Here is a 12,035-nt window from a genome sequence, read left to right on the forward strand (position 1 = left end):
CGGCCAGTTCTGGATCCGCTCAGGTGTCTTCGCTTGCTCGCCACTCCACTCCCCGGACTGGATAAGTGCGATATTTCCTCAGTTCTTCCATTGAAGTCTTGAGTCCTCCAGCACCGACGATGCGGGCACCACTGCGTTGCTCTGGATGCTAGCTAGGTGCCTCCATGCGCACGGTTCCCCATGGTAACCGTCTCATGTGTATTATCCACTGTAAGCCTCTCTGAGCATGTGTCTTCCCTTGGCAAGCCATCTGCCACCCCTGGAGTTTAAATCAGTAGCCACCTGCGGTTGGTACTCCAGTGTTCCATATGCGTTCCTATGTGGCCACATGTGTATTCATAAGTCCTCCCTTCGGTAGGCAGCTGGTAGCATGTCCCCTTCGGGATATGTTTCCCAGTGTACCTTGGTAATCCTGTGTCAAAGTCGGATCCCAAAAAAAAAAAAAAAAAAAAGAGGTAAGGCTCGGGGGTTCAGTCTTTCGCAGGGCACTGGAAGACAGCTTGAAGATGGCGTGATGGCACAGACCCCCAATCTCCGTCACTTCTGACGTAACTCGAAGTGACTACGAAAGGGAACGTCTCGGTTACGTATGTAACCCTCGTTCCCTGAGTAGGGAACGGAGACGTTACGTCTCCCTGCCACTTCTGCTGTATCGCTGGGTAGACGCCGAGTTCAGTCTTGGCTCCTCAGCGAAGACATACTGCGGTTGCGTTCACTTCCTCCTTTTATACTCACGGAGTAGGGCGGAGTACGCTATGCAAATTTCCGCAGCCCCAAGGCATTGCATGCCATTGGCTCGTTTTTAAATACTCGAAGAGGATTGGCTTTCTATGCGAAACCCCCAATCTCCGTCACTTCTGACGTAACGTCTCCGTTCCCTACTCAGGGAACGAGGGTTACATACGTAACCGAGACGTTATTTGTATATGTGTGGGCTTGGTAATCTACAAATATATGCAATCCCATCTCTTGAGAACCTATATCGTTCATATAGTTAGCTGTCATTTAATGCCAATGGGTCTGACCTGTCTCTGAAAGTTCTCTCTCTTTGAAATGAAGACTATAGCTCCCTCATCCAACACCTCATCTATGAAAGGACACGCCATGGTTAAGTTTGGAAACGAGTTCAGCTCCCTATTTATATACTTCATTAATTACCAAACTCATTAAACAAACTCACCAATTAAATACACAAGTTTTGAACATTTATTCATTTGTTCAAATGCATTTATACCATATAATTTCTTACATTTATTAGTAAAGTACATTTCCTTATTTATTTTTTAAAAAAAGATTCATTAATAGTGGTTAAGTAAAATAAAATGACATCGAAATACCAGCAGGTGAGTATAAATTGTATGCTCGTTAAGCCTGAACTCAGCCTTAGCCTGACAGTTAGCCTGCCCCGGACCAGGCTAGTTTCCCAGCATAAGTTTCCAGGGTAACTGAGTTTGAACTATTTTAAGTTTGCTTTATGAAACAGAATTCACCGACAATAAGTTTGACTAACCAAAATAAGCCTGGCTTATTTTCTAATCTTGTTTTATGGAACAACCCTCAGGCTAGTTTCCTAGCATAAGTTTCCAGGGTAACTGAGTTTGAACTATTTTAAGTTTGCTTTATGAAACAGAATTCACAGACAATAAGTTTGACTTACCAAAATAAGCCTGGCTTATTTTCTGATCTTGTTTTATGGAACAACCCTCCGATGTTATATTGTGTCATGTTTATCAGGTTTATCAAAATAAAAATGACTCCACGTAATTGATTATAGGCTTATTTTGAACTATATTCCAGTTCAAACAGATGCTGTATGAAGCAGTAAAGTGTTAAATGAAAATGTGTCTGAAATATATGTTTATTTGGCAAATGTTGCATTTATTTCACTTAAGCTGTGGTAAAGCATGCAAACTCCACATGAGCCGTCAGTACGGGAACCAGAAATTGTCCGACTTCACGTCTCCATTTGCAGCTCCTCCCCGCCTGCACGCGGCTATTCTCGCCGATCGGTTGCATCCAGCCGCAGGCGATGTCGAACACACCTTAAGATTTCACTTTTCTGGCTGTAGTGAGTGTGTAATCACCCACCCCTTTAACGGTCCTCACGAGTTTCCCTGCTCACACCAGCTAATCACACACAGATAACGCTCATCACAAACAGATGCTAATCCACCGCACTGAGGTCTGGCCGATCACGAACTTCTCAAATCCGTGTTTCCCCACTCCTGTATTTACATATCAACTCTACACACACAATCAACAACTCTACACACACCATAACTACACAACACACTTAAAGCTCGGAGTCAAGTTTACAAGTCAAACACGTTTATTTATGATAGTTTATGCTTTCTTTTGTTCAGCTTTCTGGAGCTTCTTCATCTCGTGCTTGATGATCTTGTTCCTCTGCAGAGAGAAGAAACTGATCAGCTGGTGTTCCACACACACACACACACGTTCATAACCTCGCGGTCACTACACACATTCATAACCTTGTGTTTACTACACACACACGTTCATAACCTTGTGTTCACTACACACACACACGTTCATAACCTCGTGTTCACTACACACACACAAACGTTCATAACCTCGTATTCACTACACACACACGTTCATTACCTTGTGTCCACTACACACACACTCAGGGCTTGACATTAACTTTTTGAGGCACTTGTCCTTTGGACAAGTAAATTTATGTTTCACTTGTCCATGCACAAAAGTCACTTGTCTGGGTAAGATTTACAATTTTATCTAGGGCTGCAAGATTTGGGGAAAAAAAATCATATAGCGATTATTGAGGTCAATATTGCAGTTGTGATATGCGATTGCGATATAACAAACAAATGGTTTCATGAGTCAACTTGTTTGGTTCTAAACCAAATGCACACACAGATTAGTGATAATTCTGAAATTAGCAATAACAACTAAATGATTGATAACACCTATAATGATCAATAAGCCATTGATGTCTGGATAAAAATTAACTGTCTAACAGGTAGGACATATACAGAAATTGAATAAAGTTAATCAAATAGTCTGCGCTGCATAAATTATAAATTACATATTATATATAGACTACTCCTTATTAAAGCTACACAAGTTCTTTAGTCAAGAGCAGTGAGTAATTTTCTCTGTTCCCTTTGTTCTTTCATTAACTTTACTGACAGTACGCTTTATTGGTAGCTGGCCCTTTAAGAGCAGCCGCTGTGGATAGAGGATCTCACACGCGCCTCATTCTCTGACGAGTCACAACTCTTTATGTCCATCATAAGACTACTCTTATGTTATGAAGATACTCGAACAAATTACATTTTGGCTTAATTGTGTGTGTTGTTGATGTTTGTTCAAGCGCGAAAGAGAACTTCTGGTGCACGGTCTGTGCATGCGCATTATACTGGTGCGCGTCTTTCTGTGAGTCACATTCAGGACATTCACAGGCAGTGCAAAAAATGTTTGTTTCAAATCGGTAAAATTAAAGCTGTAAAATAGACGTAACGAGTGGCACATAACGTGAAGTAAAATGGCATTTTATTGTTTGAAACGTAACTTCAGACAACCAATTTTCTCTTCTACTTGTCCTACAAAAAAATCCACTTGTCCCGAACAAGCTTTAATGTCAAGCCGTGCACACTCATAACCTTGTGTTCACTACACACGTGTTCATATAATCATGTTCACCACACACACTCGTGGTTACTACACACACAGTCCAACACACGTTCATATACTCGTGTTCCACACACACACTCAGTCCAACACACACACACACACGCACACACACACACACTCAGTCCAACACAAGTTCATATACTCATGTTCCACACACACACTCAGTCCAACACACGTTCAAATACTCATGTTCCACACACACACTCAGTCCAACAGGGCAAACGTACCATTTTCTTGGCCTTCATCACCTTGAAGCGATCGAAGTCAGACATCTTTGCCCTCTGGGAAAGAAATGCATCATGAGTATCCAAATCATTCACATCACAATCATCTCCCCCAATACCAGTGTGTGTGCCGGAGCGCTAACAGCGTGTGTGTGTCTGCCGGAGCACTAACAGTGTGTGTGTGCCGGAGCGCTAACAGAGTGTGCGTGTGTGTCTACCAGAGCGCTAAGAGAGTGCATGTTGTGAGTGTCTGCTGGAGCGCTAACAGAGTGTGTGGATGTGTGTGTGCCAGAGCACTAACAGTGTGTGTGTGTGTGTGTCTGCCGGAGCGCTAACAGTGTGTGTGTGTGTGTGTGTGCCTGCCGGAGCGCTAACAGTGCGTGTGTCCGCAGAGCGTTAACATTGTGTGTGTCTCCTGGAGCGCTAACAGTGTGTGCGCGCGCGCGCGAGTCAGCCGGAGTGCTAAGTGTGTGTCCGTGGAGCGCTAACAGCTAACTCACCTTCTTCCTGGCCTCGATCTTCTTGGCCCAGCTGCTCTCTTCCCACTTCTTGTTGACCTCGGCCTTCTCCCAGGCTCGCCTCACGTACTTCTGACGGGCACTGGGGAACACACACACACACCAAACATCTATCCAACCCCTCGTTTCTCCACATATGCAGGACTGTATTTACAGTAATTCTCATTAAAAAGATTAATGGAAAAGTTAATGACATTGGTGTCAATGTTACAAACACAATTTAAAGACCAAAATTAATAACAAGTTTAACATTTGAAAGTAACGAGGATGTAGAAAATTAAGTGTGTGTCAGAGGTGTGAAGAGAAGAGCCAACCACAGCGGGAGTTAGCATGTCAAACGATGATGGCCAAGCTCACGTGCGTCCTTTATCTAATAGGTCGAATGCGGTTTATCAAATAAAGTTCAAATTATTAGAAATTTATTAATAAAGAATGTATAATTAAAGTGTGTCTGTCAGGTTCATTTTTTTTAGATAAATTAAATGTTTAAATGTCTGAGTGAAAATGTTATCAGAAGAGGGAGATGTGACAAATTCTATTCAAGTATGGAGAGTTTTGAGTCTGAGGAGATCCAAAATCCCCCTCAAACCTACGATGGCCCACAGCCTTACAATTTTGAGCCTCCCAGGCGTGAGACAGATGAGGAACCAAACTGAAATTTAAATAATTCCTATTAAAGAAACATAAATTAAATATCTGCTGTGAAGAGAACCAGTGGAGAGTTGATCAGGTGTCTTGGTAAGTATAGGCAAAACTTAGAGGTGGAACGGTACATGTATTCGTATTGAGCCGAAACGTACGGGCGTCACGGTTCGGTGCATGAATATACATGGAGAATACAGGTTTGAAATAAATAAAACTCGCATGCAAATTAATTAATGTGGAACTACTGTTAGATACGCAGTAGAGATGCGCGGTCGCCTATCAGAATAGGTCAGTGTGAAGAGGTTCAGTGTGTGTGGAAAGAAGACGACAGTGTCGGCTTAACTGGGACTCGCGTTTATTCAGAAAAACAAAAAAGAAACGTGGCGCACAGTAGCGCATTCACCACCATAAACAAAACACGCGATCCAACACTTGCTTCTCAGTCTCGGTTGCAGTAGACGCGTGCGAAATCCCAGTCCAACTCTATTTAGTCCCTTTTCCACCAGAGCATTTTATAAAAACGGTTCGTTTTTAGCTAAGACGTATGGCGACGTACACAGTGACGTAACGACGTCATTCCCTGGGCGCTCTAATCAGTGGAAAAAAATCTGAAGCGGTTCGCGAGTTGAACCAACAACAGTTCTGAACCAGTTATTTTTTTGGTGGAAAAGGGGTATCTCTCTCTCTCGCTCATTCGCCGGTTATATACGGTCTCTCCACGGAAATTACTGCAATCACACACAGGTGTTCATCTGCACTTGACCTACTTACTCACCGCGCGGCTCCATCCTTTCTCTCCTGCTACAGATTTGCAAAATCATGCCCCTTCGCCACAGTCAGGTTTGCTGAAGTGCGTTTAATTTATTTATTTTAGTCCCTGCGTGCCAATCGGACACGGAGTTCACTGCTGATATTCTCAGAGCTTTCTAGTCTCACAGCTGTCATCAAAAAGTGGACTCTGTGACCGGTTTTAACGGTGTTTTTGCACCCAGTACAAACGCAGTAATTCACCATCGTGATAATACGCCTGCATATACATTTCTTCTTTTTCTTCTTCAGGGTTTAATTGCGGTTGGCAAACCTGTTTCCTGCATATACCTAACTACATAATTTAAATAACTAAATAAATAAATGTCCTAATCAAATAATTCTCTCGCTCTATCATTCGTACAATTACCAACACAGCTCACTGACTCACTTTCTCAGCGACCTGGGGAAACATCTCCCTCTTATGACGTCAAGCGATTCGTTTGGGGGGAGGAGTAGTTTTAAGTGAGTACTGAAAAGAACTTTTTATCTTCTATTCTGCCTTTAGGTATCAAAAAACATACATCAACTTGACAAACGTGTTTTTCCCCTATTTTGTGTTAATCATACATACAAATTTAACCTGACATACACACTTTAATTAATGTATTAGTTCAATTTATTAATAAAGAAATACTTCAAGTCTGATTTTGAACTTTAACTGTTCTAATGCGGCGCCACACATTACTGACGGTGTTAATAGAGACGGTTCTTTTATTAAACATTGAAGCATCATAATCAAGCAGTGTTATTTTCTATTCATATGTTCATGTTTTTATAGAAACATTTGCACGTCATTTTGTGTCAACATTAATTTTTGTAACAATCTTAAAGGGCACCTATTATGGAAAATTCACTTTTACATGGTGTTTGAACATAAATGTGTATTGGCAGTGTGTGAGCAAAACGACCCTAGAATGATAAAAATCCACCCAGTGGTTTTTTTACAATATCAATAAATCATATGCACTGCCTCAGAGCGAGCTGTTCTGAGATTCAGCTCTTTGTGACGTAGAAAGGGAGACAGGGGTTTGATTGACAGTGTGGCTGTGGCCTAGACCCCACCCTCGGTGATCTGTACACACATCCTCCATTGTTTCAACGACGACAGCCGGTAATGTCTCTTGGAAACATAAGTGTTCTGTCGTGGACTCGTGGGTTAATCCTGTTGTTGTGGCTTAAAAGTTAATCCTTAACTGTGGATCGTCATCTACTGTTTGCGATCCACCGTCACATCCAGTAACAGTAAGTGTGTTATGATTTTTGAGCAAATAGTCTTTTCAGTCAATGTCAGCCAATTCAACAACAAATGCGTCTAAAGTTGTTGTCGTCGCAGGATGTCTGTGTAGGCTATATAATTTAAACCTTGTTTGTATAGTGTGTAACCACACGTTTATATATATATTTAAAGATATTGTATTAAAAACTGCATATATGTTGTTGTTCTATATGTCCTCACATTTGCCACAGAAGCACCCGTATGACAAGTAAACATGACGCCACAGGTCCCCGTCCCTCGCATAAATGTAATTTCGCTTGTACGTAGCAAACTTTATCACAGTATGTGTATGTAATTTCAAAAAAAATTGCGCTAGCATTAGTGTTTATGCGTGTCTGTGTGTGTGTGTGTTGCACATGCCCATCATTTCAAAGGGAACGCGATTACAACGCTAAAGTACATAAATGTATCAAATAACCATACCGAGACATACTGGTCCATTCTCATTTATGTTTATTCTGCCGGAGTCTCTTCGTGCTATTTATATATTCCGATTCAAACGTACGCTAAATGACATTCAAAACAGCACGTCTCTCACTCTCTTAGCCCTTCTGCTTACCGACTGCCATAGGTATCAAGTTACGCCCTCATCCAAAGGCAGGGCGGGGATATGCAGCTCATTTACATTTAAAGCCGTATACCTCCGAAACAGGTCATTTTTAAGCAGGCCCCAAAATGACATTTTCAAATGGTTATAATAAATTAACTGTGGGGTATTTTGAGCTGAAACTTCACAAATACATTCTAGGGACACCAGAGACCAATATTACATCTTGTAAAAAGGGGCATAATAGGTGCCCTTTAAAATATGTCCATCATCTGACGGACACGCCCCCGGAGAACCTCATCCGCCAATCAGCGAAAGGAGAAACTGACAAAAATGCCCATCCATATTTCTATATTTCCATGCTTGATATCTATTCAGGCTTAATCGTCAGGTGATGTATTCATGCTTTCATAGGCTGTCATCTTTCCTGGTAGGTATTCCGATTACCAATATTGGCATTATACCCGCGGTAATGTGCGCATTTAAGATGTGTTTTTTCATTATGTGTATATATATTTTGCTTTTCTTTTTAATTGTATTATTCAACTGATTGATGCATGTTGTTAAAGAAAGATTTCCCTTGTATAGATCCATTCAGTTATGTCACTAAAATGCTCACTTTCATTTCATATCATGATTGAAATCACAACGCAATCGCCATGTCAGAATCACATTTGCTCTGTAGGGATGAAGCAGAGCATGACGGGACACACACACACCTGTGAGGGACCTTGATGACGTAGTCTGTGAGCTGCAGGCACTTGAAGGGCATGGCCTGCCTCTTGACCCCGGTGCACGGGCCGTCCACCAGCGCCTGAACACAACACAGCACTGGGTCACACAACACTCACTGCACATGTGACTCAGCCCAGACATATAGTGTTCATGAAGCTTCATAACAGGACACAACAGAACTAGTGTTTAAACTCACCCTGTTTTGGTCAATAACATCTACAATCGCCACCAGCTTCCCCTCGTAAGGCCCGAAGGCCACGAATGCAACGCGGCCGATTTCGACAAAGCGCTTAAAAACCTGAAGAAAGAAAGTAAACAAGAGTATTAATGCATTTCAATGTAAACATTGATTCATTAATGACGGGCACTGCCTTGTGTCCAGTAACGTCAGCAATCTGACTGCAGTTCTGTCGCGCACTCCCCCACGAGTGGTCCCACACCCGCGAGTTCTTCAGCCGAACACGAGAGCATAAAGACTGTCGGAACCGAACGGGTGATGGACCCCGTTCACCTCAGTAGGATTTATTTGAGGGACTTAGGATCTCTATTGAGTGCCGAAGTGATGACGTCACTTTGTAGGACGACCCGGAAGCTAGCGGCGCATGGGTTCCCTAGGTCGAAAAGCAATGCATTTTCCCCATAGACTTTTGAAAAAAAAAAAAAAAAAATCACAAAAAATAAGATCTATGTTTAACAAAGGGTTGTGCCTCTTACAAGTTTTGTCTAGCAAGATAATCTTTACAAGTTAATCTAAAATTTATACATTTTGAAGCCTATATAAAGATTTTAAAAAACACAATCAGACACAATAAAGTTTAAAAAACACAAGCAGATTATAACTGTGTGTTCTGTGTCATAGATCAAAACATGAAAATATTTATCGGCTCTGTTCACCACAAACCTTATTTCAGGCGATTTAGCAAAAAACCATTCAAAAATCCCATAGGCTTTAGAGCGAGGGAACCGTAATGCTGAAATGCTAACTCACTTCCGCGTTTTGGCCTACAGAGTTACGTCATAACTTCGGCACTCAATGGAGTGCCTAAGTCCCTCCCCTTCCGGTCGACCACCATGGGACCTTATTTCGGAAAAATATTGAATGGTAGTCAATGGCGAGAGACAACAAATATTTTGATCTCGTTTGAGTTGTGCCCTGAATTACACATATGATGTTTGTCAATTTAAAAGATACATTTTAAAGTAAAGAAAGTTGCAGTTTGATGTAAAACCGTTGAGGTATAAGACTGTGAAAATACGTAATTACAAAGACTACAAACCCCAAAGGCGCACATTTTCTCTCAATGAATGAAGCTAACTTTACTGAGGCTGTCTGTCATTGTTTCTACAGTCTTACGTTATAATCGTAACGTTACGCCGTCATACCCGAGTGTTTTGTACCAGACTGCACACACACGAGCAGCGGATCTCGTTTCTCTTCCCGGGAGATGTAGTTCACAGAGCAATTTTCACATAAAACTAAATGTTACTCTTCTGTTGTATGACAAACTGCAACGGTTTTGACTTTCAGAATTATCTTTTAAATTGACAAACATCATATGTGTAATTGAGGCCACAGTTCAGACGGAATAAAAAGATAAGTTGTCTCTCGCCATTGACTACCAGTCATATTTTTTCCAAAATAAGGTCCCATGAGCCGGAAGCGGAGGGGCGGGACTTAGGCTCTCTATAGACGAATCCGGCGAAACTACCGTAAGTAAGCGGGGCGCCATTACTGAGCTGTTGCTGGGTAGCGTTGCGCCATTGCCTCCTATTGTTTTAGTTGCAACTTGCGTCCACTGGAATAAACAGCCCGGGATTTACGACTGTCACTAACGTTACAACGTTACCCCTTGTATAATGTCGAGTGGGTAAACAGTTTCCGTTATAAATTGTTTCAATGGTGGCAGTAAAATTTCAATTTTGAAGAGAAAACATTGTGAATAGCCCAGGTCGACTGCCCGTCTGGAGCCGTACGGTTTACAGATTTCCTGGGCGAGTACAAGACGTGGACATTCGCGTATAATAACAATTATTTAATGACAGGAGTAAAAAAAATATAATAAATATGTGATATAGTGATCAGCAAAATCTCCTCTCTTGCTGTTTTTTCTATTCAATTAGCATGCTATGGTCATTAAATGGCCTTCCTGAGCTAAATGTAACGTTATGTGACATAATTGTTTTCCTGCTGTTATATTAACCTCTTTCCATGGTTTAAAAACACTAATTGGTCGATATTACATACTTTCTAGCTGTAACGTTACCTTACCCTTGCCTGTTGCAATGTGAAAATGAGATAAATAATGGACACAAATGAAAAACATGAATTTGTTTATTTGATTTCATTCATTTATGTATTTATTGTTGCCAAATGGACAGATCTTTTTATAGTTTCCTCGTTAGCAAACGTTAGTATAGCTAGCTTGCCAAGCTATTTTCATAATAACGTTAATCTGTAAGATCGTGTGTACCTTCATCTGTGACTGGAGGCCACTGCAGTCACAGATCAACCCAACAAGTCATTCTGCCTGGCTGTAGCTGTCATCGAGGGTGAGTTCGCGTTATCACCGAGGTTTGTTTACATACCGGTGCATATGTCTGTATGCCTGTGTAACAGCTCAGTAGCTAATGGCGTCGCCACAAGATAGCAGCCTACACAGAACGCTCGTCGGATTCGTCTATAGGCAGAGCAACTGTTAGATTACCGACACTCTTTAAAACACTAGTGTTTAGCAGAAAAACGAACTTCACACAGGTTTTGAACAACATGAGCATGAGTAAATAACAGAACAGTAACTTCTGTGTGATCTGTCTCTTTAAGCGCGTGCTTCAGCCGGCTGCTCTCGGGCGCGCTCTCTTTGCTCGTCCCCGTGAGAACGGGACCGAAAAACACAACTTTAGCCTCTATAAAACACCTTTACATCGAGCGTTTCGGTCATTTATTATCATTTGATGGTCCTGTGAAACATGAGTGCCTGTGCCGACTCCGACCTAACACACACTCTCTCTCTCACACACACACACTCACTCACTCCACCACGTTGTTTCGAGGCACATCTGACGCTCTTTCTCACCGATAGCGCTAAAAGCCTCAGTTATACTTCAAAACTACGATATAGAGGACATTGAGGTATTAAAATGCGTCTTCCGTGCACAATTCGTCTGAAATACTGCAATAAAACATCATATTTGTTAGATTTAAGACTGTGCGACAGTGAGTTCACTCACCATGATGGCAGACCGTGGTTGAAAAAGGACGAATCCACTTCCGCTCTGCACTGAAGAGGCTTCCGTTTCAACACTGCGCATGCGCGGGAGATAAACGTCCAGAAGTGGCAGCGGATTTATAATTTACAAACTTTTCATGTTTTAAAAGTTTTTATCATAGAAGGCCAAACCCGTGCTGTGACAAGGGCTTTTTATTTTTGAAAGAATAACTGGCGTAACGCAATAAAAGTTCATCAGAGACCACGTGATGAAGTACTTGAACCTGATCAGGTTTTAACTAATCATTTTGAACCGAACATCCGACATGCAACATTATTATATAATTATTAAGAACAAAGTTAACAAATAATTTTACTTTGGAAAATCTCCCACTTATAAAT

The 12,035-nt window shown here is 41.6% G+C and overlaps 1 protein-coding gene across 1 annotated transcript; it reads right to left on the minus strand.

Annotated features, from left to right (window-relative positions):
• Positions 1 to 2,311: 2,311 nt before the first annotated feature.
• rpl14 (ribosomal protein L14) lies at positions 2,312 to 11,797 on the minus strand. The gene is made up of 6 exons (XM_039654258.2): positions 11,656 to 11,797; positions 8,624 to 8,725; positions 8,412 to 8,506; positions 4,397 to 4,496; positions 3,900 to 3,953; positions 2,312 to 2,406 (listed from the first exon to the last, which is right to left on the minus strand). Exons 1-6 carry the CDS (start codon positions 11,734 to 11,736, stop codon positions 2,344 to 2,346), a joined length of 495 nt encoding a protein of 164 aa, XP_039510192.1. The 5' UTR covers positions 11,737 to 11,797; the 3' UTR covers positions 2,312 to 2,343.
• Positions 11,798 to 12,035: the final 238 nt, after the last annotated feature.

This window comes from Pimephales promelas, chromosome 18, assembly GCF_988280905.1.
Source record: "Pimephales promelas chromosome 18, fPimPro1.hap1.1, whole genome shotgun sequence".
NCBI lineage: Eukaryota > Metazoa > Chordata > Actinopteri > Cypriniformes > Leuciscidae > Pimephales > Pimephales promelas.

Bases quoted from the DNA above. Each gene is read 5' to 3' on its own strand.
- rpl14 (XM_039654258.2), bottom strand. From the start codon at position 11,736: ATGCGCAGTGTTGAAACGGAAGCCTCTTCAGTGCAGAGCGGAAGTGGA. The intron at 4,497-8,411 runs GTGTGTGTGTGT...TGTGTTCCCCAG, and splicing joins GTCATCAAGGTCCCTCACAG to TGCCCGTCAGAAGTACGTGA. The intron at 2,407-3,899 runs GTACGTTTGCCC...TTCTCTCTGCAG, and splicing joins TGATGAAGGCCAAGAAAATG to AGGAACAAGATCATCAAGCA.